We start from the raw sequence: 24,718 nt of genomic DNA, 5'->3' as shown, positions 1-24,718 counted from the left end.
TAGTTATCCCATCATCTTCCAGTCTTCTCTTCTCTAAGCCAAACATATTAAGCATAAACAATTGGTTGAAAAGACCCAGTACCAGCATAGGATCAGTTGCAAAAGGTTTAAAACAGCCTTCCCTGATCTGGCACCCTTCTCAGATGTGCTGGATTACAGCAACTATCATCCTAGCAGTGTGGCTGGAGGAAAGCTTGGAAGACCACAACAGAGCACTACAGGCTCCTTTTCCAGACCATGATACTGCTGGCTGATGGATTCTGAGAGTTATTAATCCCAAATAGTAGCTTTAACTAAACTGAATGTTACCTACAGAGGGGGCATTATTCCTTATTTCCCTTTTGAGTCAAACTCAGTTTTCAGAGATTACTCAAGGTTATCCATTCTACTTTCCCAACAGACCTTACTTGGATTCACCTGGGATGTAAAAAAATTCAGCCTTTTGCCTCCATTACTGAGGGATATGAAGGGTCTGAAAATGAGCACACGGCTCCTCCATCAGCTTTGAGGTGGTCTTCTTACTGAAACCATTGCCATTATACATAGCCTAAATTCAAATCCCTTCCCATTATAGTTGCCAGGTCAGCTGAAGATTGCCAAGATTGTTTTAGGGATGACATCTGCTGATATCATATGAGTACAGAGTCTGGTGATGGTCTTTTAAGCATGCCAAGTCATGATAAGTTCAACAGTAAGTCCACAGCACACAATTTAATATTAAGTTTAACAAATAAGAAAATATTCCTTTAGATGGAAATACATTTTTCCAAACTATGCACTGAAGAGAAAAGAAACATTTTTCCAAGCTGTTTTAAGCACTGTTTTTAAAAATATATGGGAGATGTAGCCTAACATAGAGAAAGATTTTTTTCTATGAATAGAAAACAGCACAAAGTAGCTGCTCCAGGTTGTACAAGACACATAGACAGAAAGCACATAGTATTCAGGACAGTACTCTCACCCTGAAATTCTTCCTCTGTCCATGAGGACTGCACAAGAGAATCGAGCCCTGAGATCTAGGCCAAGCAAAGGAAATGAACCAACTTTGTCCAGCAGTAATTTAAATGTTGCATCAAATGCAGAAATATCCTGAATATATGATATACCAATATAGAAAATGCACATGCAAAATTGGAGATGGACTGCAGGCACTGAAGAAGTCACAGAACAAGCAAATAAAGAACGGATTGACAGTGACAGTATCTCTAACCATTGACTGTTCACAAAACTGTATCTGTACATAACACCCTGGTAGTGAGGAACTCAATTAAAACCTGTAGTTTTATTCTGATCCAAGCCTTTGGAAATACATAACATATTACTTCATTGGTGCTTAAGGTGCCATTCAAACATTACTAATACAATTTCACACTTAACAGGCATGTTCCAGCTTTGCTGCTGGAAAACCTTACCATTTTCCCCTTCTTCAAATGTTCCCATTAAAACTGTTAATTGACAGGAGGAGGGAAATGCAAATTTGGCTAAGTAATCCATGTGTTAAATTAATTTTGAGACAGTTTTAACAATTGAAAGGATGCAATGAAAAACAGAAAGTGATACAACCTTGGGATTAAAACTCATAACTTCAGGTTTACCACCCACCATGATGATGATGATAAAAATTATTTTCCCAGTTTGGAATTCAAGAGGTTTAGAAAACTTAACAATATAATGAGAAGTACTTAAAAGCACACTCATTTTTCAAAAGCAGCAAATATCCATACAGCACATGATGAAAATCAAATCATTAATCCTCAAAGATTTGATGACATTACATATAGAAAAACGGCAAAGAGTGTACCAATCTAATCTCACTAGGAAGGGAGCTCCAAGAAAGCCGTCTCCCATTTTCCCACTAGATGGATTTGTGTGGCTGGTGGAACAAAGAGAACGTTTGCCTTAGAAGACCTCAGGAAGGGCAGGCTTACATGGGAGAACATCCTTCAGATAACCATAAATCCCTATGTCAACGTTTCAGGCCTCTTAAGCAGAGCTTTCTTTCTAATTTTTTTCTTTAGAATGCACATGATTCCCTGCATTATTTGGGCACCAAACCTTCAGTTGTTAGTCTTTTTCACCCCATGTGTCTTCCTTTTGTTTACAAAAAAAAACCCCTTTACTGATGAGGGAGATCATCCCCAGTTAAAGCTCTAGCTCAATGAACCCCAAAGTCTAGTTCTTCTGGTCTTTGAAATTAAACTGCCAGAGGCACTAAAATATCTTGGACCAGGTTTCTGTAAAGATCTGTTTCTTAAAGGTCTATGCAGCTTTAAGTAATGGGTGGGAATTGTATGGCCCTCCAGATGTGATTACATTTCAAATCTCGATAGCTAGAATTGTTGGGAGTTATAGCTCAGCAATATGTAGAGAGCCACACAATGCCTATAAATTGATGGGGAATGATACATATTAAAGCTAGGAACTTCAGTATTATTGAAACAATATAGCAGTGGTTCTCAACCCGGGGTCCCCAGGTGTTTAGGCCTACCACTCCCAGAAATCCCAGCCAGTTTACCAGCTATTAGGATTTCTGGGAGTTGAAGGCCAAAAACATTGGGGGCCCCAGGTTGAGAACCACTGCAATATAGGCACATCCAGCTTTAAGACATCTGCCAGAACATTTGGAAACCAGCTGCTTATATTCATTTGAGTTATGTAGAAAAATAGGTATTAAATTAACAATTTATTCAAATTTCCAATGAAACTGAGCCCCAAATTACGTGATCTCTTTATATAGCTTGTTATCTTTTTATTTACATTTTTGCTACTTTAAAAATGCTTAGAATTGAAAAATCCCACAAAATGTGTCCAAATACTCCAAAAGCGTAATAAAAAACTAAAAAATGTTACTCATTATATTCTCACCACTTTGTACCCACTTGTTTACTTTTGAAATATGTTGTTACATTTTTGTTATCATCCCCAAAAGAAACACATTTGGACAACTATATAATTTGTATCTCACTACTCCCAAGCATTTCATCAGACTTATTGAAATAATGTTTTCATCAATATGTCAGACACAGATATCTGATGTTTACCTAATTTAGATTACCCTGTAAGTTAGAAGACTTCAGGTTCCCAATAGTCCTTCTGTGTTAACTTTCTTTGCCCTGTTAACATGCTATCACTCTTTCAGATTTCCCAGTTACAGCAATTGGGATTTTGTAATATTATTTGTTTACAAGTCCTAAAAAATCATAACAAAGTCCTAAGATTTTTTTTAAACCTGACCATGACCAGATTTGCTGCTATGAGTAATTTCTTTACAGGGTTTAAAACAATACTCTGTGATCACTATCACCTTCTGAACAAGCATAATCACTTTGGCAAGTTGCTGAGAACGCTAATTTTAGAAACTGAACACCAGCTTTAGGATAAAGCCACATGACAGCCCACAAAGAGCTGCTGAGAGGGAGAGACATCTCCTGAACAGAGTTTGGAACACCGTTCCCTATCTATTCGCTTACCCTGGGGGAAGACTAATAAGACAACAACAAATTTGCATTTCCTAAGTCACATCACAAGTTCAATTAATGATGGTTTCTGAGCATTCCTTCTTAAACTACACATGCTTATGCAGAGCACACAGCTGCAAAACACACTAGCAAAGTTTCTAATAGTTTGGCCCATTAACCAGCCTTAATTCAAATACACAACTTTACCTTATTCTGTCTCTTCCACCAGTCCCATGCAAAGCATCCCTATTTTCCTTTCTCTGTTGCTCTGGTATTCTGAGTTCTAGAGAACGATGGAGAAGCTAGAAAGAGCTAGCGCACTAATAATGTCCAAGGAATGAAAAATGTGTGACACTCCTAATATGAGATGTATCTTTCATCAACCCCCAGCAGGCTTTAAAACCATGGACGCTCCAAACACATTCCCCATTGGTGGATTACTCCATGGACTTATTATATAGCCTGAGGAAAATGCAGAATGAATACACCATACACAGTGTCAGCTGTTTTTTCACCATCTGAAAACATCAAGATCTATGGCCAATTTTCAATGTTGGAACAGAGTCCTTATTAACCCCATTATACATGAAATCACAGCTTCTAGGGATTGTTGATTCGATATATTAAATATTAGGACTCCGTGGACTAGGATAACACCATAAGAATATTGACAACACCATCTTTTCCGAAGTTGTGCTATCAATGTTGAGATATCATGTATGCAAAATGGAGAAGGACTGCTGAAGCACCCCTTACGAAAAGAACAAAAATGCCCCTACCGTGTAAAAAGGAACATAGGAATCAGAATTATCTGGTTTGAAATTAGACAACTTGTTCTCAAACAAGACATATCATCAAGCAGAAGTTCTAGAGAAGGATAAAGTCTCTGTAGAACATTATCTTCTCAGACCATTAACTTAAAAGTTTAAATTATATTTCATACAACAGATAAGGCACAAAACTGCATTTCAATCATAGGGCCAAAAAAATGTCTAGTACTTATAAAAGCACATATGTTCATTGTTCACTGGTAGAAATTCTGACAACTTCATGCTCGAATGTAGCAGCTGGATATCACCAGAGACCAGCTATCCTGCTGAGTTTAGGTATGCTATCCATGCCTGATTGATTTTTTAAAATCTATAACTCTTTCTCATATTCAGAAGTAAAAGAAATGAGCACGGGAAATGATAGCTGAATAATTATTGGCCTTTTTGCTAGGATAAATGAGTTCCCATTTCATGCAGTCAGCAGCTAAGCATAGTTCTTCTTGTAGGTCATAGGGTATTCACAAACATATTATGGTCAGAATACTATGTGGCTACTTCACTTAAGAAGATCAAAGAAATGGGGCCAGAAAATAGTCAATTTGAGTTTTGACATATAAAGTTGCATGCTTTTAAAATATTTACAACTTTATATATATCTAGTCTCTTTCAATTGTTCCAAAGTCTATATTTTCCCCTTCAGAAGTTGACTGACTTGAAAGGTCACAGAGGAACAAATTCTGTTACTCTAAATCTCTAATTCTCTAGTTCAAACATGATAACGTTAAGAATAAGACAACTGTAAGATTTCATTTTATGAGTTCTTATGTATTGAATCCTTAGAAGCTTTGGAAAATTGAAGGTAGAGTTATGCACAAGGTGGTTTTCTCCAAGCAAAGATTACCGAATGGAAATATGCAGGGTTAGCTGTTCACAAAAAGCACATTCCTTAAGAAAAGCACATTATTATACTTGAAAATCGAGCAGATTCTTTTTTGAAATGCTACATTAATGGTAATACTTTTATTACAGCTCAAAAACATCATAGCAGAGCAGAGAAATGTATGTATGTATGTATGTATGTATGTATGTAATAATAATAATTGACCAGGCAGAAGATTTTAAACATACTTTCATTGAGTTGTATTTTTTTTTAAAAAAAACCATTCCCATCATTGTATCATTTTGTTAATGATCACAATGACTGGACTACATAACAAAAGTCTCAAAAATAAGGTATAATACAACAGGAAAGATATGTGGTATGGGGTTTTCATTTTTTAAAAATTAACCTGAAAATTGCTAATGTTCATGATGTTTATCAAGCAGTTTCATGCATACATTATTAGACATCTTAGCCAGCAACCACAACCCAAGATGTTTTCCATTTTACCAAGACAACCTATATGTACATTTGCTGGAATGACAGCAACCTACCTTTCCCCAGAAAAACCTCCTTGCTGGACCTCTTTAGCTGGAAGTGGAGACCTTCGGACCACGATTTAGACTTGGGAAAATGCCCAAAGAGCTTGCGTATTCTCTTTGTTAGTAATCCAAAGCAAGCCGCAGACTCTGCTTTTCCTTCTGTCATTCTTCTAACAGAGGATCAATAGATTCTTTCAGCAAAAGCGAGCAGGCTCAAACTCAGTGCTCCTCAAATGCACGATGTTATTGAAAGCAACAAATATTACTTGCAACATAATTTACATTGCAAAACTGTAATATATATGCAGTATTTGTTGGAAACATTTTTTTCTTTAATTTAAAAAGGACAGAAAAGCACAGACACAACAGTCCACAAACTTCCAGGGCTACCTCTTTAACTCATGGAAAAGTTTCTATTTCTAGGGCTTTTTGTCTGATAAGATAAAGCAACTTAACGGAAGAGGCTACAGCAAAGAGAGAGACCAGAAGCCATCGCTTTCCCAGTGCAGCCTCTTTCCAATAGCCTTAGTTTTCAAGCTTTTATTTACTGCCAGCGGATGAATTTAAAATAAAGATGATTTTACACTACGATGAAACCCATAATTTGTATAGGTTAGGTGCTTAACTCATTCATTTGCATGGATATTAATAAATATAAAGGAAGTCTCAGTAATTGCAGTGTGTATGTGTATCTACTAAAATTTTATCATTAATGAAACCCACAGTTTTAGTCTATTCATCTGATATGATATTGCTTTTCACATTGTCCCATCTGCAACAAGGAGCCTAGAGAAGGTAAGTCCTTTGTTAGTTTTAAATCTGTTGAAATGATTTTTATTTTATTTTTTTGTGTGTCAGGAGTGATTTGAGAAACTGCAAGTTGCTTCTGGTGTGAGAGAATTGGCCGTTTCCAAGAATATTGCCCAGGGGACGCCCAGATGTTTTGATGTTTTACCATCCTTTTGGGAAGTTTCTCTCATGTCCCTGCATGAGGAGCTGGAGCTGACAGAGGGAGCTCATCCGCGCTCTCCCCGAATTCAAACCGGCAACCTTCAGGTCAGCAATCCAACTTTCAGGTCAGCAGCCCTGCCGGCACACGGGTTTAACCCATTATGCCACCGGGGGCTCCTTGTTGAAACAATATCCCCATAGAAAGCAAAGGCCATGGTTGCCCTCTCCCCAAGATGACTTCTAGCTCTGTATCTAGTTCTGGAGAAAAAATGGTGGCACATAGAAAATGATAGCACTCATTATATCAGCGCTGGGTAAATCAATAGACTCCATTTTGAAATGCTCACCAGTATTATGACAGCTTTGGTTTGTTTTTGTTTTTCCTATGGGAGTGTTGAAACGATACCCCCATAGAAACAAAAGCAAAGCTGTCATAATACTGGTGAGAATTTCAAAATGGAGTCTACTGATTTACCCAGTGCTGATATCATGAGTGCTATCATCCTCTATGCGGCACCATTTTTTCTCTCCAGAACTAGATACAGAGCTAGAAATCATCTAGGGAAGAGGGCAACCATGGCTTTTGCTTTTGGACAAGTAAAGGACGGCTTTGGGTTCACACAATGGAATCACCTACATCAGGCCTTCTTAAACTTTTTCCACTCATGATCCTTTTTCTGCTCACAAGGTTTTTATATGACCCTGAGGATATAAGCATATAAAATAGGAATAAATATCAAACATTTCCTGATAAACCAGCTTGTCCAACAGGCTGCTTTTCTTTTTTATGAACTATAGGCTGTTCCCAAGTTATGCACAAGATAGGTTCTGTAGGTTTGTTCTTAAGTTCAATTTGTATATAAGTCAGAACAGGCACTTTTTAAATGTAACTCTAGTTATATATTCGCTTTGGATAGCATAGGGAAAGGTTAACACCTCTGTGGTGTTTGTTCTGCGGTCTGTGACCCTGTTCAGAAGATTTCACCTCACTTTCTGTTCCTGTGATAACTGGATATTGAAAAATGTGACTTGCTGTGAAACAAGGATTGCTGCTAAACCTTCAATGGAGACACCTTTTCCCCATGAAAACTTTCAGGAGTTAATTTCCCTTCCTAGGGGTAGATTTCTCTTACTCCCTGTTGTCTCACCCCTGTTCTTAACTATGAGTTACTTGTAAGTCAGATGTTTGTATCTTGGGGACTGGCTGTACAACTGAACCATTTTCTGCAGAGTCCATTCTAAACACTGAATAACAGATCAATGTAAATATCTAAAATAGCCACTAGGTGGCATTCAGAAAACCTTTCCATTGCCATTTTTTTTCACAATATTGAGCTAAGGGGACCCCATTTGGGGTCAGGACCCACAGTTTAAGAAGCAGTAACCCCATACATGACCCCAGTACCTTCCTTGGTGAGCACTGATGCAAAGTCATGGTGCTCAAAAAGTATTGAACTACAGTAGCAGTTTTGTGACTTCATACAACATAATAAAACTTTATTTATATCCCATCACCATCTTCCAGAGGGCTTGGGGAGATGATGGCGGGATACAAATCAAGTTTTATTATTATAAGTTTATACATACATCTCTTCATCTTCTGTATAGTATTCACATTAATTGAGGCTAATGATTTCAAACAAGTAACAGAATGAAATGAAATATTTGCTGAAATATTTGTCATCTTCTCAATTGATGAGTGGACAACCATCTGTCCAAAAACATAGGAAGATGCATCTTCCTAAAAAGTTTCCTAGAAATGTGTGTCCAGATATGACACAAATGTAAATAAGGAATGAGAAATCTGAAGAAATATTAAATTAATAGCATGCATATAACATCAATGGTGCTCCTGCCAGACACAATTTTAGCAGGAGCCAACCACAGAAATATGTATATTTACAGTCACCTTTGCATGAAGAGGGAGCATTTGTGGAAAGGTACAAAACAAAGCCTAGTGATGCATTTGCCCAGTGAAGCAAGTGGGGGCCACGGTTTCTTGAAGATGTGACATCTTGTGTAATGAAAGGTTTTGTGTGATGAAAAGTTCTGTTTAAGCTCTCTTGATTCAAACATCCATGCTTTACATGCAGATATCAAGAATTGACCTTGGGTATAATATTCTTGCACTTTGCATATTTATTCAGGTGACCACATACCTTCCTGTTGACCTTAAATCACAGCCAGCACTTGGAGAGCAATTTATTAGGTTTACGTTTTAGGAAGCTCATCTTCAGAGAGCTTCTTCTAGATGCTACTTCTGGGCTCTAGGTTCAATGACTGACTACCATGAAAAATCCATCTAGGTTTTTATGCCCTGTTTTGTGAAATATCCTCCCATGAAAGATAAAGCTGTCATCTATATTAGATATCTTGCTCAGATGGCCTTCTGCCAGCTTTAAGTCAAAATAAATATATGGCGCAATGTAGAGACATGGAAACTTGGCATATATGACCAATTTACACTGTCTTTTTTCTCCCCCAACAAAGAGCTGTAACAGACACATTATTTTCCCTGGACTAAGAGTAGTCCAGGAAACCTCTGAGTTTCTTTCTGCTGGGGTAGGATTTGTAGAAGGCTGATCGTCTAACCCTTTTTTCACTAAGAGAACCTCCCCCCCCCCACACACACACATACACCCCACACCACTTGCCTTCAACTAAGCAGTGTTATGCATAGTACTAATTGAACAAGCTCTTGTATTAGTCACAAATCTTCTAAAGTGAAATTTCCCCATTCTTAGAGTAGATCCTGAAATAAGAAACAAAATACCAATTAAAAACCAGATCAGATAGGCAAGCTGTGAAACAGTATGGAGAACAGATACCCTCCCAGTCCATTGTGCCCCGACACAATGGACCCATACTAATGTTGGTCATTACAGGAATAAGCTAGGTAGAACTGACCCTGAGTGTGTCAAGTATATTTTTGGTCAACAGCTCATAGCTAGGGCAGGCCAGTTGAAATCCAGCTGGGAGTTGTAGTTCAAAACAATAAGTTTTGCAAGCTCTGAGGCTGCATCAGAACAAATACCATCTTGTTTGAAAGTATGTTTGTCTATGACCTATCTCATGCCAATGGAAGGAATTCTATTTAAGGAAAACCTAGAATTTCTTGCAATGTACCATTAAAGAATGTCCACACCTACAAAAAGAATGAGCTATCTTAAATAAACGCCTACCCAAGACAAAGAGTTGGTTTTAATATGTACTAAGTTCTATGACTCACAGGGAAATACGACAACAATTCCATCACAGCCTTTTAAGGGCAATCAAGAGACAATGACTGCAACACAGGCAAAGATAAAACCTGTCTGCATGTTTTCCATTGTAGTGAAACAAGTTGGCATTTGCCTAAAAGACAGGCCACCTAATTAAAATAAATAATTTATCAGGAGACTGAATGAAAGACTCCATAAAAAAGGATTATTTTTAAAAGTGTTTTCCTGAACACAAGATACATAATTCTGCTCTTTTGCAATTTACAAGTTTTCTGAAAAGAGCAGTAAAAGAGGCCACCACACATCAGAAACACTAGCTGAATGCCAGAAATGTTTGCTACCTCTTACTTGACTATCCAGAGCCAAAAATTTGATTAGATGTAGCCAATTATTATCATAATTATCACCAACCCACTTTTATTTCTTGACTGAGATACGAAGTGGCTCACAACATTTAAAAATGTAATTTAAAATCCATAACATATAAATATTAAAATTAAACATACAAATACATAGAATTAAACATACAAGTCAATTAAAATCACGTAAAACACTTTAAAAGTATGGGATAATCAAATACTCTATGGCACCCCCTGGCTCGCTCTTTAAAACAATCTTCTTTAAAAGACTGACTGAACAGAAAGGTTTTAGCCTGCTGCCAGAAGAACAGCAGGGAGGGACCCTTCTGGCTTCCCTGGGAAGAAAGGAGTCCCAGAGTTGAGGGGCAGCCGCTGAGAAGGTCCTCTCTCGTGTTCCCACCAACTGTGAGTATGATGGTGGTGGGACTGAAAGAAGGGCCTCTCTCATGGATTTCAAGGCCCGGGCAGACTCATTCAGGGAGCTACGGTCTGCCAAATAGCCTGGACCTGAGCTGTATAGGACATGTCCAGACTATTTAGCAAACTAGCACTTTGAATTGTGCCCAGAAACAAATTGGCAGTTAGTGGAGCTGTGGCAACAGGGGAGTTGCTTGTTCCCTGTAGCCAGCCCCGGTTAGAGCTCTTTGGACCATCTGGTTAGAGCTCTTTGGACCAGCCAGTTTCTAAACACTCTTCAAAAGCAGCCACAAGTAGAGTGCATTACAGTAATCCAAACAGGATGTAACTAAGTCAAGTACTGCCATGGTCAGATCCGACATCTCAAGGAACAAGAACACTGTCGTAGGCATTAGACTCCTGGTCACTGGTATAGACATAGGGTGCCTATGCGACTGACAGAGTCATGCAATGGAAAGCTACCGATACATGGCACAGGTTCCAACCTGGCACTCATTTCCATCCATATAGAACAGTGATTCTCAATCTGTGGGTCCTCAGGTGTTTTGACCTACAACTCCCAGAAATCCCAGCCAGTTTACCAACTGTTAGGATTTCTGGGAGTTGAAGGCCAAAACATCTGGGGACCCACAGGTTGAGAACCACTGATATAGAATGACACAACTAGAAGGGCAATTGAAGCTCAACTGATCCAATCCTGGTTCAGCGCAGGAGAAGTAACCTTTACTGCTCCTGTATTGTCTCTCTTTGGCTATTTTTATGATCCTGAAATCAAAATCTTGTACAGTAAGTTCACACGGGAGTAAAGGAAAAATAGTGCCTCATTTTTAAAAGTTCTTTTTAGTTCAGACTTGTTCCGTCCCCCAGGACGATGGTTTGCCTTACCTATTGGTCGTTTGTTTGTTTTCCCTCCTTTACATTTTGTTTGAGCCTCTGGCTGCAAAAGCCTAGGAAAAGTGGCTTGGAATCTGCAAGAGCTGGCTGCAGTTTTCTTTGCAGTGATTGGTCAAAGAGTGCAACATCTTAGGACCGCCCTTTTTACCAGGGTCTAGTCTCCATTTTGGAGTTTCATTCTGGCTATAGTCTTCCAACGTGCTGGAGCTGTGCAAAGCTAACTGGGACAAATCATCCTCAAAACCAGGCCAATCTAAGCCTATCCAAATTAGATAAGTATTGAATTATATTGATCTGGAATAGGAAATCTAGTTGGAGGAGCAGGGTTATTCTGTCGCTTCTAGAACTAATCTTTGCTGTAAAGATAGGGAAGGAAAGAGTTTCTCCTTCTAATATAGGCAGCGTGATTAGGGTATAGTGGTTTTATAATCACCTTTGCTTTCTGGAACCAGGGATAATTCTGTACCTAAAACCTATAGAAATTTGTTTCATTTTCTGCAACTTTAAGATCTGTGCCAGGTTTACAACCTTGTATGAATAAACATCCTTTTTGAAGTTATCCAGACTCAGTCGTTCAATATTTTAGGACAGCTTATAGGGATTTGCAGTTCGCCCGGATAAAGGACGGCACGTTTCAGTTTTATAGTTTTTTATTGTCCGGCGGACGGCACAGTTTTGAGGTAGATCAGCGGTTTTTCCGCTTGAGCTAGCTTGCACGGCTTATAGTTTTTTATAGTTTAGGAAGTTTAGTATAGGCCGCGGCTTTTCCGCCTGAGCTCAGTCTGCATACCTAAAGACTCTACCAGCGTCTGAGGCAGTGGAGCCCGCTCTCAGACCTGAAGGAGTCAAATAGTGGGGCTCTATTTCCTTGCTATTTGGCTCGCGTGTGCGCACGTGGCCCAGTGGCTTTCTGGGTTTGCACAGGCTGTGCAGTTCCCAGCAACGTCCAGGGCTCCCTCGGCGGTAGACCTCGAGCCGCGGAGCACCAGCGACAGTTCTTTGGCTGGCTCTGAGGCGTGAAGCCCACCAGAACCAGGCTAGAACCTGGACAGGCCTGGCAACGCTGCTGCGAGTTCGGCCGGAGCACTCGGCCGGCTTCGACCTACCTCATGGTCCGGCGGTGGTGACCTGCCTCATTGACCTGCGGCGGTGACCTGCCTCATCGTCCTGCGGTGGTGACCTGCCTCATCGTCCTGCGGTGGTGACCTGCCTCATCGTCCTGCGGTGGTGACCTGCCTCATTGACCTGCGGCGGTGACCTGCCTCATCGTCCTGCGGTGGTGACCTGCCTCATCGTCCTGCGGTGGTGACCTGCCTCATCGTCCTGCGGTGGTCACCTGCCTCATTGTCCTGCGGTGGTGACCTGCCTCATCGTCCTGCGGTGGTGACCTGCTTCATCGACCTGCGGTGGTGACCTCCCTTCACAGCGGGGAGGAGGCGTCTTTTCTCTCCTCCTTTCCAAAGCCAGCCTCGGTGCTCCTTCGGCGGCAGGCCTCGAGCCGCAGAGCACGAGGTGCTTGAAAATTTGGCGAAGTCGCCATTTTGGCAGTTTACGTCACTCGGGCAAGGGAGTAACAAGTGGCAAGTTGCTGTCAGTTGGCATTTTGCAACTTGCCCACCAAAATCTGGCGCCAAAGGTCACAATCTTTGTAAAGTATAGTTACTTAGTGATATATATTGCTATGGTTAAGTGCTGTGAATTGTATTATATATTGAATTTGCTTTTATTGTAAATTTACTTGCAGGTATATTGCATTTGCATTTGTTGTAAATTTACTTGCTATTAAGAATACATAATGTCTATGCAATTTCAAGATGATACAGATGGCGTACCTCCTTCTGAGGCTGAAAGTAGGAATGAAAGGCCCCAAAGGATAAAGCACCCTTCAGCCAAAATGCTAGCCCATCTAATAGACGAAAAGGAGCTCCTCCATGTGAGGTTAGGTTCGGCATGGGAGCGCATCACAACATTAATGGACAGAATAGAGAGCTTGGGTATCACAAGGGTGCCAGCCATATTACAGACAGACCTCGAAGAAGCCTTCGGTCTTTGGAGGGGTTTAGTGTCTAAGATAGTCCAGGTCCTCGAGCGCATTAACGCCAAGGATTCAGAGTTAGAAATAGGGAGTGTTTTAGCTGACACTAATGAGAAAGAAAATAGGGTGAGGGCAATCCTAGCTTCCTTATGCAGCCATGAGACCAATCTTTTAAAATCACCTGCTGTGGCACTTAGTCTTAAGTCCAACCGCTCTAGCCAGGTATCTAAACTAAGGGAGCGTGCATCGTCTAAACACAGCCACTCTAGCAAGTCTTCTGCTGCTGGGAGTGCCATCTCTTCCCTAGCTGCCTTGCACATTAAGGAGGCTGCACGTCTGGAGCTAAAGAGCAAGGTAGCGGGGGCGGAGGCTGATGCTAAGGCAGCTGATCTCACCCTTCCCTTTAAAGAAGAAGAGCAACGACTGCAAATAGAACAGGCCCGTAGACAAAGCGAAATGCAAATGGAACAGGCCCGTAGACAAAGCGAAATGCAAATGGAACAGGCCCGTAGACAAAGCGAAATGCAAATGGAACAGGCCCAAAGACAAAGCGAAATGCAAATAGAACAGGCTCGTATAGAGATGCTTAGAATAAAGATGGATGCCGCAGCCAAAAGGGTAAGGGCTGAGACTTTGGCCAAGGCCCTAATTGAGCCACTCACAGAAGAAAATGTAAGCCAGTTACCAATACAGGACCCTTCTGCCAAAGTGTTTGCGCACCTTGGCAGCATGTACAGCCAGTTTTCGGATGAGGAACAGGGAGACTTCTCTCCTTACCCAGAGCAGGGCCCCAAAGTCACTTTTGAGTTTCCTGCAGAGCAGAGCGTCATAGCGGGGAGCTCACCCTTGCTCGAGCTACCTGTGCCTCCTGCTAAAACCCTAGGTCAGTCAATCAGGGCCTCAAGGCCGAGTGCTAGTTGGCCCCTACAGACAGCTGCACAGGGAACCATCGATTCGTCAGTGGTCGATGTCATCCCTCCAAGAGGCCAAAGGTTGACGCAAGGTACACGGTGGGAGTCCACTCCACAACAGCAAACTCCTCAATTGTTCCCTTCGACGCCGGAGTCCCAGCTTGTCTCCATCATCAGAAGTCCCAGAAGAGATCTTAAGAACAAGGGTGTCGAAAAGTTTTCGGACAAGCCTGAGGAATTTCTTCTCTGGAAGGCCACCTTCCAGAGAGCAATCAGAGACTTAAAGTTATTGCCTGAGGAAGAACTGACTCTTCTGGCTGCATGGTTGGGCCCAGCCTCATCCTCACAAGTTAAGAAGATCTACGCAGCCCACGTAGCCGATCCCGACAAAGCCCTGGAAAAGGCCTGGGCCAGGTTGCAGCAGAGGTATGGGGCCAGCACAGAGATTGAAGCATCTCTTATGGACAAGCTCCAAAGGTTCCCAGCTTTGAAACTCAAAGACTTCAAACTCTTGTGGGACCTCAGCGATCTCCTTACGGAATTAGAGTCGGCCAAGGAGAATCCAGAACTGCCCGGTTTGAAGTGCCTCGATCAGCACCTGTCCCAGAGGCAGATCTTGACCAAGCTGCCCTTCACTTTGCAAGAACGCTGGGGACAGGAGGTCTTCAACTACAAGGAGGCCCACTCCCAGGCATACCCTCCATTTTCTCATTTGGTCCAGTTCATCACCAGGGCGGCCAGAGAAAGGAATGATCCGCAGACGGGCCTCCCCACCTTATACCAAGGGACCCAGCCAGAGAAGGCACCTAAAGTGGAGAAAAAACCATCCAGAGAGGCCAAAAGACCGGTTAGTGTTAAGGCTGTTGAAACTCAGCACAGGGCCAACGAATCCAAGTCAGAGGTGAAGGAGGTGCTCTGCCCCATTCACCAAAAGCCTCACAGTTTGGCCAACTGCCGGGAATTTGGCAAGAAGCCTTATAAAGAAAGACAACAGATTGTACAGAAGCTGGGCATATGTTTTAGGTGCTGTGGAGCAACTCCTCACTTTGCATCCAACTGCAAAGAGGACGTCAAATGCGCAAGGTGTAACAGCCTTAAGCATTGCACCGCGATGCACAACTCTGACGCTGTCTCCCGCGCCAAAGGGGACACGTCTTCCAAAGAAGGGTCATCTACTGAAGCCACCAACATGCAGACCGCGTCACGGATGCAGGAGGATGCTCCATCGGTCGCCTGTACTGAACTATGCTCTGACGTGCACCAGTTCAGAGTCTGCCATCCCATCTGCCTAGCAGATGTATATCCAGCCAGAAGACTTTGGCTTAAAAAGAGACTTTACGTGGCTTTGGATTCACAAAGCGACGCCTCCCTGGCGACTCCAGAGTTTTTCCAACTGTTTGACATAAAAACCCAGACGGTCGACTACACCATGTCCACCTGTGTAGGGAAGAAGAAGTTGCAGGGTCGCATAGCATCCGGCTTTGTTGTCTCCTCTTGTGACCAGAAGAGACTGTTCAAGTTGCCAGACCTGATTGAGTGTTCCTCCATCCCTCGGAACAAAAAACAAATTGTAACTAGAGAAGTTGTGGAGGCTCATCCACATTTGCGACGGTTAAAGAATGCTATACCAGCCTTTCGGCCAGATGTGGACATTGCCCTTTTGCTTGGCTCGGACTGCCCGAGCTTGTTCTGTGTGAACGACCAAGTTAAAGGACCTCCAGGTGCACCTATCGCACAACAATTGCCATTAGGCTGGACAGTCATAGGCCCAGTGTGCATAAACAAGATGCACCCACCATCGTCGTTGGACTCCAATCAAGCACAGGTGCTTAAAGGTGGACGTCCTACACTTGTGCGCAGTTGCCTAAGTCATATCTCAGTCTACTGCCAAGCAATAACACCAGAGTATTCTTCCATCTTTGAGGTCTCCGAAAGGGATGAAACTACAGCGCTTTCCAAAGATGAACAGAGGTTTTTAGAGATCATGAACTCTCAAGTTTCCCGGAGTCCCGAGGGAAATTGGATAGCCCCTCTGCCTTTTAAAGCAGAAAAACCCACTTTGCCAAACAATAGGCATGTGACAGAAAAAAGACTCTGGTCACTGAAGAAGATAGGATGGGATCAAGAGCTGACCCCATCGGTGAAAGCAGCTTGGGCAAATTGGACTTCTCAAGCTGAAGGACTGGAAACCATCACAGTTCCCAGACAATTTGTTCCCTGCAAGGCGATGATAGAACCCACCACAGAACTTCACATCTTCTGTGACGCATCTGAGCAAGCTATAGCAGCTGTGGCATACATGCGACAAAGGGACAGAGATTTTTGTCACGCAGGATTCATCATGGCAAAGGCTAAAATAGCTCCTATGGGAACTTCAATACCCCGGCTGGAATTGTGTGCAGCAGTTCTTGCTGTCCAGCTCTGGCGCATCATCCAGCAAGAGATAGGAGACTTGTTTCAAGATGTCCATTTCCACACGGACAGTACAGTTGTGCTTGGTTACATCAACAACACAACCAAAAGATTCAAGGTGTATGTGGCTAATAGAATCAACAACATTCTATCCAGTTCTACGCCTAGCCAGTGGCACCATGTCGCCACCAGCAACAACCCAGCTGACATCGCTTCCAGAGGAGCTTCAGCTCAACGAGTGTCAAGTTCAAGTTGGCTGACAGGCCCCAGATGCTTAACCGAAGTCAATTTTCCATCAGCCTTTTCTCCCACCGATAATACAGAATTGCCCGAGTCTGTTCCAGAGGTGAAAGTTTGCAAGATGACCACAGAAATCAAGATGGGCCAAAGATCTTGCCTGGAACCACACCGTTTTGAACGTTTTTCGGAGTGGCACAGTCTTCTTAGAGCAGTTGCTAGGCTTATACATCGCTTAGTCTGCAAAGATAGTCAGCCTTTGCAAGTTCAGGACATGTTGAAGGCTAAGGGAGTAATATTCAGGTCAGTTCAGAGGCATGAGTTTAGTCTAGAAATAGCCAGGTTAGAACAAGGGATTGACACCCCCAGCCGGAGTTTCTTGCGTGAGTTAAACCCATTTCTAGACAAGGAGGGCATTTTAAGAGTGGGAGGGAGGTTAGCTAAGGCTAAACTCAAAGTGTGTATAAAGAACCCTATCATTGTACCCCCCAATAGCCATATTGCTTTGTTGTTGGTTCGTCACTACCATGAGAAAATCCATCATCAAGGTAGAACTCTGACTGAGGCGACCCTTAGAAATGAAGGCCTGTGGGTGGTAAATGCTAAAAGTTTGGTCAGCAGTGTTATTTTTAAGTGTGTCAAATGTCGGCGACTCAGAGTCAGCTGATGGCTGAGTCACCTCAGGACAGGACTTTGACAGACCCCCCCTTTTCCCATGTGGGAATCGATGTGTTTGGTCCTTGGGAGGTTGTCACTAGGAAAACCAGGGGTGGTGTTGTAAATAACAAAAGATGTGCGGTTTTGTTTACTTGTTTGTCAAAACGAACTGTCTATATTGAGGATGTAGAGGGAATGGACACTTCATCATTTTTAAATGCATTGAAAAGGTTCATAGCCCTCAGAGGGCCAATTAAGTCAATTCGATCGGACTGTGGCACCAATTTTGCATGTGCAGACCTTAGCCAACCACTTCAGGAAGAGGTGGAAGGCCGAATACTTAAGCCAGCTTCCAACCAGAAGACTCTGGCAAACCCCAGAGGACAATTTCAAGGTGGGAAACCTTGTGTTGCTAAAGGACAAAGACTTGCCCCGCTATGCCTGGCCTATGGGCATTACACTAAAGACCTTTCCTTGCCCTGACGGTAAGGTTAGAAAAGTTCAGGTAAAGACTCATAGTAAGGACAAAATGTCTGTCCTGGACAGACCAACCAGCAATCTCGTGTTGCTTGTCCAAAGTGTGTAAGTTTTATACTGTTTTATTGTTGTGTATACAAAGGTGTTTGTATGTTTTTGATTGGTAAATTCCCACATCCTGGGAATTTAGCGGGGAGTGTTCCGTCCCCCAGGACGATGGTTTGCCTTACCTATTGGTCGTTTGTTTGTTTTCCCTCCTTTACATTTTGTTTGAGCCTCTGGCTGCAAAAGCCTAGGAAAAGTGGCTTGGAATCTGCAAGAGCTGGCTGCAGTTTTCTTTGCAGTGATTGGTCAAAGAGTGCAACATCTTAGGACCGCCCTTTTTACCAGGGTCTAGTCTCCATTTTGGAGTTTCATTCTGGCTATAGTCTTCCAACGTGCTGGAGCTGTGCAAAGCTAACTGGGACAAATCATCCTCAAAACCAGGCCAATCTAAGCCTATCCAAATTAGATAAGTATTGAATTATATTGATCTGGAATAGGAAATCTAGTTGGAGGAGCAGGGTTATTCTGTCGCTTCTAGAACTAATCTTTGCTGTAAAGATAGGGAAGGAAAGAGTTTCTCCTTCTAATATAGGCAGCGTGATTAGGGTATAGTGGTTTTATAATCACCTTTGCTTTCTGGAACCAGGGATAATTCTGTACCTAAAACCTATAGAAATTTGTTTCATTTTCTGCAACTTTAAGATCTGTGCCAGGTTTACAACCTTGTATGAATAAACATCCTTTTTGAAGTTATCCAGACTCAGTCGTTCAATATTTTAGGACAGCTTATAGGGATTTGCAGTTCGCCCGGATAAAGGACGGCACGTTTCAGTTTTATAGTTTTTTATTGTCCGGCGGACGGCACAAGACTAAAACACGTTTTCAAGGTTTTGATTACTTAGGTTACTAGACTACAATATACTATATACAAACTAAGTCAAATGTAAGCCATAGATAAGGATTGGGATTCGGCAAAGTAAGGTCTTCAAGACATTGCAGGCATAGTTTGTGTCACTGGCCATTTAGTCAAAAGTCTCACCTTTTATATTGCATTTTAAAAACTTGTCTAGTGTGGATTGTTAGTTGCCTTGAATCCCCATGGGGAAAAGGGAAGGGTATATAAGTGGGCAGATTTTCTTCCTGAACTGTAATTGAAATCCTGATCTCATAGTAAGTCTAATCTTATTATCCTCCTCAATCAAGGAAGAGAAACAGCCAAGAAAGAAGATCTAGAGCTTAGAGATAAACAAATTCTTTTACAGGGAATAGGATGTAAAACAACATTACACCATAATTACTTTTTCTATTATTAAGAGATGTGTCTGCTATTTTTTAAAAATCACTAGGAAGCTGAGATTCTTACAAGACTCTCTAATCTGAAAACCTAGCATAAGGGATAAACTGTATTCTCTAACATGTTTATTTTAAAATAAAAACATTGGCTTACATATTATAGAGCTGGACCTGACTGCCACAAATCTCCAAAGTTGCCATGGAATTGTTTCTAATGTTTCCTATAAAGTCTCCATCCTGCCTGCTCTCTCACTGGACCAGCTAAAAGAAGAAAGGCATTATCTCCAGTAGCGGGCTGAACTGGGTGATCTCCTCTCCAACTCTATGAGGATGTATTGGTTCTCAGTGAAGTGGTATCTTGAGTCATGTGCATTTGCTCCAGTGAATACAAATCTAGGATTTAAATCTACTGCCAAATGCCAACTGCCACTGACAAATATGCAGCTCTACAATATCAGTGAAGCTGGAATTATCACACCATAACATATTCTAACTATGTTGTTCTTAACTGCCATCAACTTCAACTTATGGTGACCCCATGAATGTCCTCCAAGTCACCTTGTCCTCAACAGACCTGGTCAGGCCCTTCCAAGCCATGGCTTCCTTGACTGAGTTTTTCCATCTGTAATGCAGAGCCTTCCTCGTTTCCTACAGCACTCCAGAGTTTCAGACAGAAACTCTGGAGTGCAGCTTCTCATCAGTAAAGGAAAAGGTAAAGGTTTTCCCCTGACATGAAGTCTAGTCATGTCCGACTCTGGAGGTTGATGCTCATCTCCGAAGAACAGATGTTGTCTGTAGACACCTCCAAGGTCATGTGGCCAGCATGACTGCATGGAGCTCCATTATCTTCCCACAGAAGTGGTACCTATTGATCTACTCACATTTGTATGTTTTCAAACTGCTAGGTTGGCAGAAGCTAGAGCTAATAGTGGAGCTCACTCTGCTCCCCAGATTCAAACCGCCAACCTTTCAGTCAGCAAGTTCAGCAGCTCAGCAGTTTAACCCGCTGCACCTCCGGAGACAGTACACTGTGTGATATAATGCAACTTGCTACCTAACTCATTTCTTTTTGGTCATATTCTGATTGGCTGGTTTGGTGTTATCCTGACACCCTCATGGAGCAGGTGAAATCTACACTATGTTCCAGTGAAACATCTCACAAATTATTCTGCATGTAGGGTCTGTCATTATACATTTCACATAGCTGCAGAGAGATTTTCAATATTGGCTATAGAGGAGCTGACACTGGGGATTGCTTCTCTGTACTTTAAAATTATGACTCTACCACCTGATCTGATAGATTCCATTGGCATATTAAGCTGTGTTCCCAGCTGTTTTGGGGTTAGATTGCAAACAACATGCCACAGACACTCAAGCAGAGCAATCATCATTTTACGATCTTGCAAAATGCAATAGTCACACTTGGCTGGTCAGCCACCTGGGCCTGCTGAGCGGGAAAGCAATTCAAGGCATGCACAAACCAGGAGAGTAGAGGTGGAGGGGCTAAGAGATGAAGCAAAACTAGGCATCCTTTATTGTAAGAAAGAAAGGCTAGTATAAAATCCTGAGTAGCTAATCTTCTTGGAATTAAAAAGTATTTCCTCATGAGAAGAAAACCTAATGTTCACTTTAAAATTTATTCCAAATGTGTTGCTGATATATTCAGTAAAGATAAATTTCATTTAGGAAAAAAATTAAGATCTTTAGCTGGTAGGTTGTCTCTAATTTTATAATTGCAGTAGGGCTAAGATAAATGTTAAATCCAGAGAACAACACATGTGTATGTAGACATGGAACAGCTCTAACTACTCAAAGAATATAGATGTCCTATATATAGTCAGCCCTACACTGTCAGGATGCAAAAAGATCAACATTCTCCAAACTGACCCTTTAACATCCGACCAGAGCAAAGGGGTGAAAAGAAATGGATAAGGAAGACCATTTGGTTGGGAAGACTGATTTAATGGTAAAACATCAAAATATCCGGGCGTCCCCTGGGCAACGTCCTTGCAAATAGCCAATTCTCTCACTCCAGAAGCAACTCCGGTTGCTCCTGACACGGAAAAAAAAAACCCTGATTTATGACCTGCTCTGGTTTTCAAATGTGGAAGAGGACAGTTGAAGGGGAGGTGTGAATGGGGAAGAAGAGACATGGGGGGGAGGGAGGGAAGAAACAACTTGATATACTGGGGAAATAGCGGAAGAGGGGCAGTATAAGTTTTGCGGTCATCTTGGCAAGGTGGATTCAATAAAGTTTCCATAGCACCAGCTGTGTGAGCCTACATTTGTGTCCTACACCTTCCACGAACTGACATATACACTCAGTGGTCTTGGAGGTGCAAGATTCCCATGAATTAAAAATGCTATTTTTTGAACCTAAAAGAACATTTCACTAGCAATCTAAAGATCCTCCAGTTCAATTTTATGGCCAATATTTGCTGGAGATTGACCACAGAGTTGTACTGGAGGATCAAGAGAATCCTAGAGAGGTATTTTCTCTAAGAATCTCTAGGTCATCCAGCATAATTTTATGGCACACCATAGAGTCACACTGGAAGACCTAAAGCTTATTAGAGAGACCATATTAATCAAATTGGCCTGCATCAATAGGGGTATAGCGTCTAGATCCAGGGAAGTCATGCTACCCCTCTATTCTGCCTTGGTCAGACCGCACCTGGAATACTGTGTCCAATTCTGGGCACCGCAGTTGAAGGGAGATGTTGACAAGCTGGAATGTGTACAGAGGAGGGCAACTAAAATGATCAAAGGTCTGGAGAACAAGCCCTATGAGGAGCGGCTTAAAGAGCTGGGCATGTTTAGCCTGCAGAAGAGAAGGCTGAGAGGAGACATGATAGCCATGTACAAATATGTGAGGGGAAGTCATAGGGAGGAGGGAGCAAGCATGTTTTCTGCTGCCCTGCAGACTAGGACACGGAACAATGGCTTCAAACTACAGGAAAGGAGATTCCACCTGAACACCAGGAAGAACTTCCTCACTGTGAGGGCTGTTCGGCAGTGGAACTCTCTCCCCTGGACTGTGGTGGCGGCTCCTTCTTTGGAGGCTTTTAAGCAGAGGCTGGATGGCCATCTGTCGGGGGTGCTTTGAATGCGATTTCCTGCTTCTTGGCAGGGGGTTGGACTGGATGGCCCATGAGGTCTCGTCCAACTCTACTATTCTATGATTCTATGAAATACATGAATAATCAAATCCACAAAAGCTAACCTACAGATACAGAGGGCCAACTGTATTGTAATCAGTTGTCTTTAAGTAAATGTATGGAAAAATCCTTAAACACAATATCCTTTTAACAAAGGACCTCAGGTGACTCTGAGGTTTTTTTATGGAAGCACATTAACCCACACCAAAAAAAAATCCTGATAGAGAAACTAAGTCACTGAAGCAAAGGCTTAATTCCCCTTCCAGTCCTGCTATCAACTGTGGTTACACAATCAGTCTCTAAAAAGAAGTGAAGGGACACGTGAAATGTTCCAGTTCATTAAATACCTTGTCATTTTTAAAAATACACTGACAAATCTCATAATTCTGTTCTGGCCACCTTGAAAAGTTTCTCGGATTTTATTTCTATTTATCTTTGACTGATTTCATGGTCAATTCCAGCATAGAACAATGCCAATGTGGGCCAGAGGCAGGATGGATTGATTTAAATGACTAAGACAGGGGCAGGAAACCTTTGGCCCGCCAGATATTCTGACCGCAATTCCCATAGCTGCTGTCACTGTGCAGAGTGTCCAAGTTGTCCAAAAGCAAAGATCGGGCAGCCCATTATTTCTCCCTGACATTGGAAGCCAATGTGTTTGCTGTTGGCTGAAAAGACCATAAATTACAAAGTACTAAGTATAAGGAACGTAAGAGATCATATACCACTCTGCTTATAATTAAACATCACTATGAGGCAGAATGTGTTTGGATGCTCTGGGTAGACAGCAACTGCAAACTGTGGGAAGATTGTACTGAATGTCTGTCATCTGACATTTTCATATCTTAGTTACCCTACTACCTTCTATGCCATAGTGTGTTGCACAGATACCATGGAGTAATACAGTGTTCCCTCACTACTTCGCGGTTCACTTTTCGTGGATTCGCTGTTTGGCGGTTTTTCAATAAACTCTAAAAGACTATTATAAATAATAAAAAATTACAATTTACAGCCTAAGGAAGGGAGGAAGGACAAACCAATGGGAGAGAAAAGGAGTCCAAGTGGCAACGGGAGGAGAAGGAAGCGATTTATCAACATACAATTGGTTGATAAAGACTTAAAATAGTGTATAACTAAAATAATGTATAAATATTAAAATAAATATAGTGTCCCTACTTCACAGATTTTCACTTATTGAGGGTAGTCCTGGAACCCTATCCTTCACCATAGTCTTGTCCTTCACCTTAGATGTTCTGGTCTGCATTCAGACATAATCTCTACTGTCCTTCATGATTTGTTGCAGAGTATAGAGAAACCTGCTGGCAGCTGGAGCATGCACTTTATATCCTTCCTCTCATACCAAACTCAGTTTAATACATGAATTTTGCTTTGTAATAATGGTCTGAAGGACCAATATGGGAATAACAGCAAATAAGCTGCCATAAATTACTTATAATATTGCATTAAGCCACAAGTGCAAGTGAATGGTAGCAGAAGAGGGACCATTAAAGGATATGACTTGTCGCTAATGTTCCAGGTCAGGGACAGGCCATCTTCCAAAGATAGACTGCAACTCCCAATGTCCCACACCATTAGCTAGGATGACTAGTACAGATGGAAGATGCAGCTGAACAATATTGGAAGGTCAAACTCTCTGTGGTCTTTCTCCAGGTCACAAACATAGCATTCAAATGTACCCAATGTGTTTGACCAAGGGTAATAGAATATGAAGAAATCAGAAACTGAATGTATTGGTTTTTATTATAATTTTATATTGTTTAAAGCAGGACACTTTTCAGAGACATGGGGTAATGTCAAAAATTTTTCCTTCAAAATAAATACATGAATAAAAATGTTTGTTTTTAAAATCCCACTTAAAGTATTAGTCATAAAAGACCTTTGTACACAGAAGACCCACACACACAAAATTGATCTTTAATCACAATGATACAGCTGTAGAAGACTATCTGAATCACCTTTGTACTGCATTAATTCTGATGT

At 41.8% G+C, this 24,718-nt stretch overlaps 1 protein-coding gene across 2 annotated transcripts in view; it reads right to left on the bottom strand.

The window, feature by feature from the left end:
- The window catches only part of rassf5 (Ras association domain family member 5), a 131,260-nt gene that overhangs the window by 91,987 nt on the left and 14,555 nt on the right, over positions 1-24,718 (bottom strand). Inside the window, exon 1 of one of the 2 annotated variants that reach the window (XM_008115661.3) lies at positions 5,663-5,990. The exons of the other annotated variant lie outside the window; for it this stretch is intronic. Within the exon in view, the coding sequence (XP_008113868.2) occupies positions 5,663-5,816 (154 nt within the window). The 5' untranslated portion in view covers positions 5,817-5,990. Of the gene's footprint in view, positions 1-5,662; positions 5,991-24,718 lie in introns of those variants that run through there. 2 annotated transcript variants of the gene reach the window in all.

This window comes from Anolis carolinensis, chromosome 4, assembly GCF_035594765.1.
Source record: "Anolis carolinensis isolate JA03-04 chromosome 4, rAnoCar3.1.pri, whole genome shotgun sequence".
NCBI lineage: Eukaryota > Metazoa > Chordata > Lepidosauria > Squamata > Dactyloidae > Anolis > Anolis carolinensis.
This window is presented reverse-complemented; position numbering and strand designations above follow the sequence as displayed.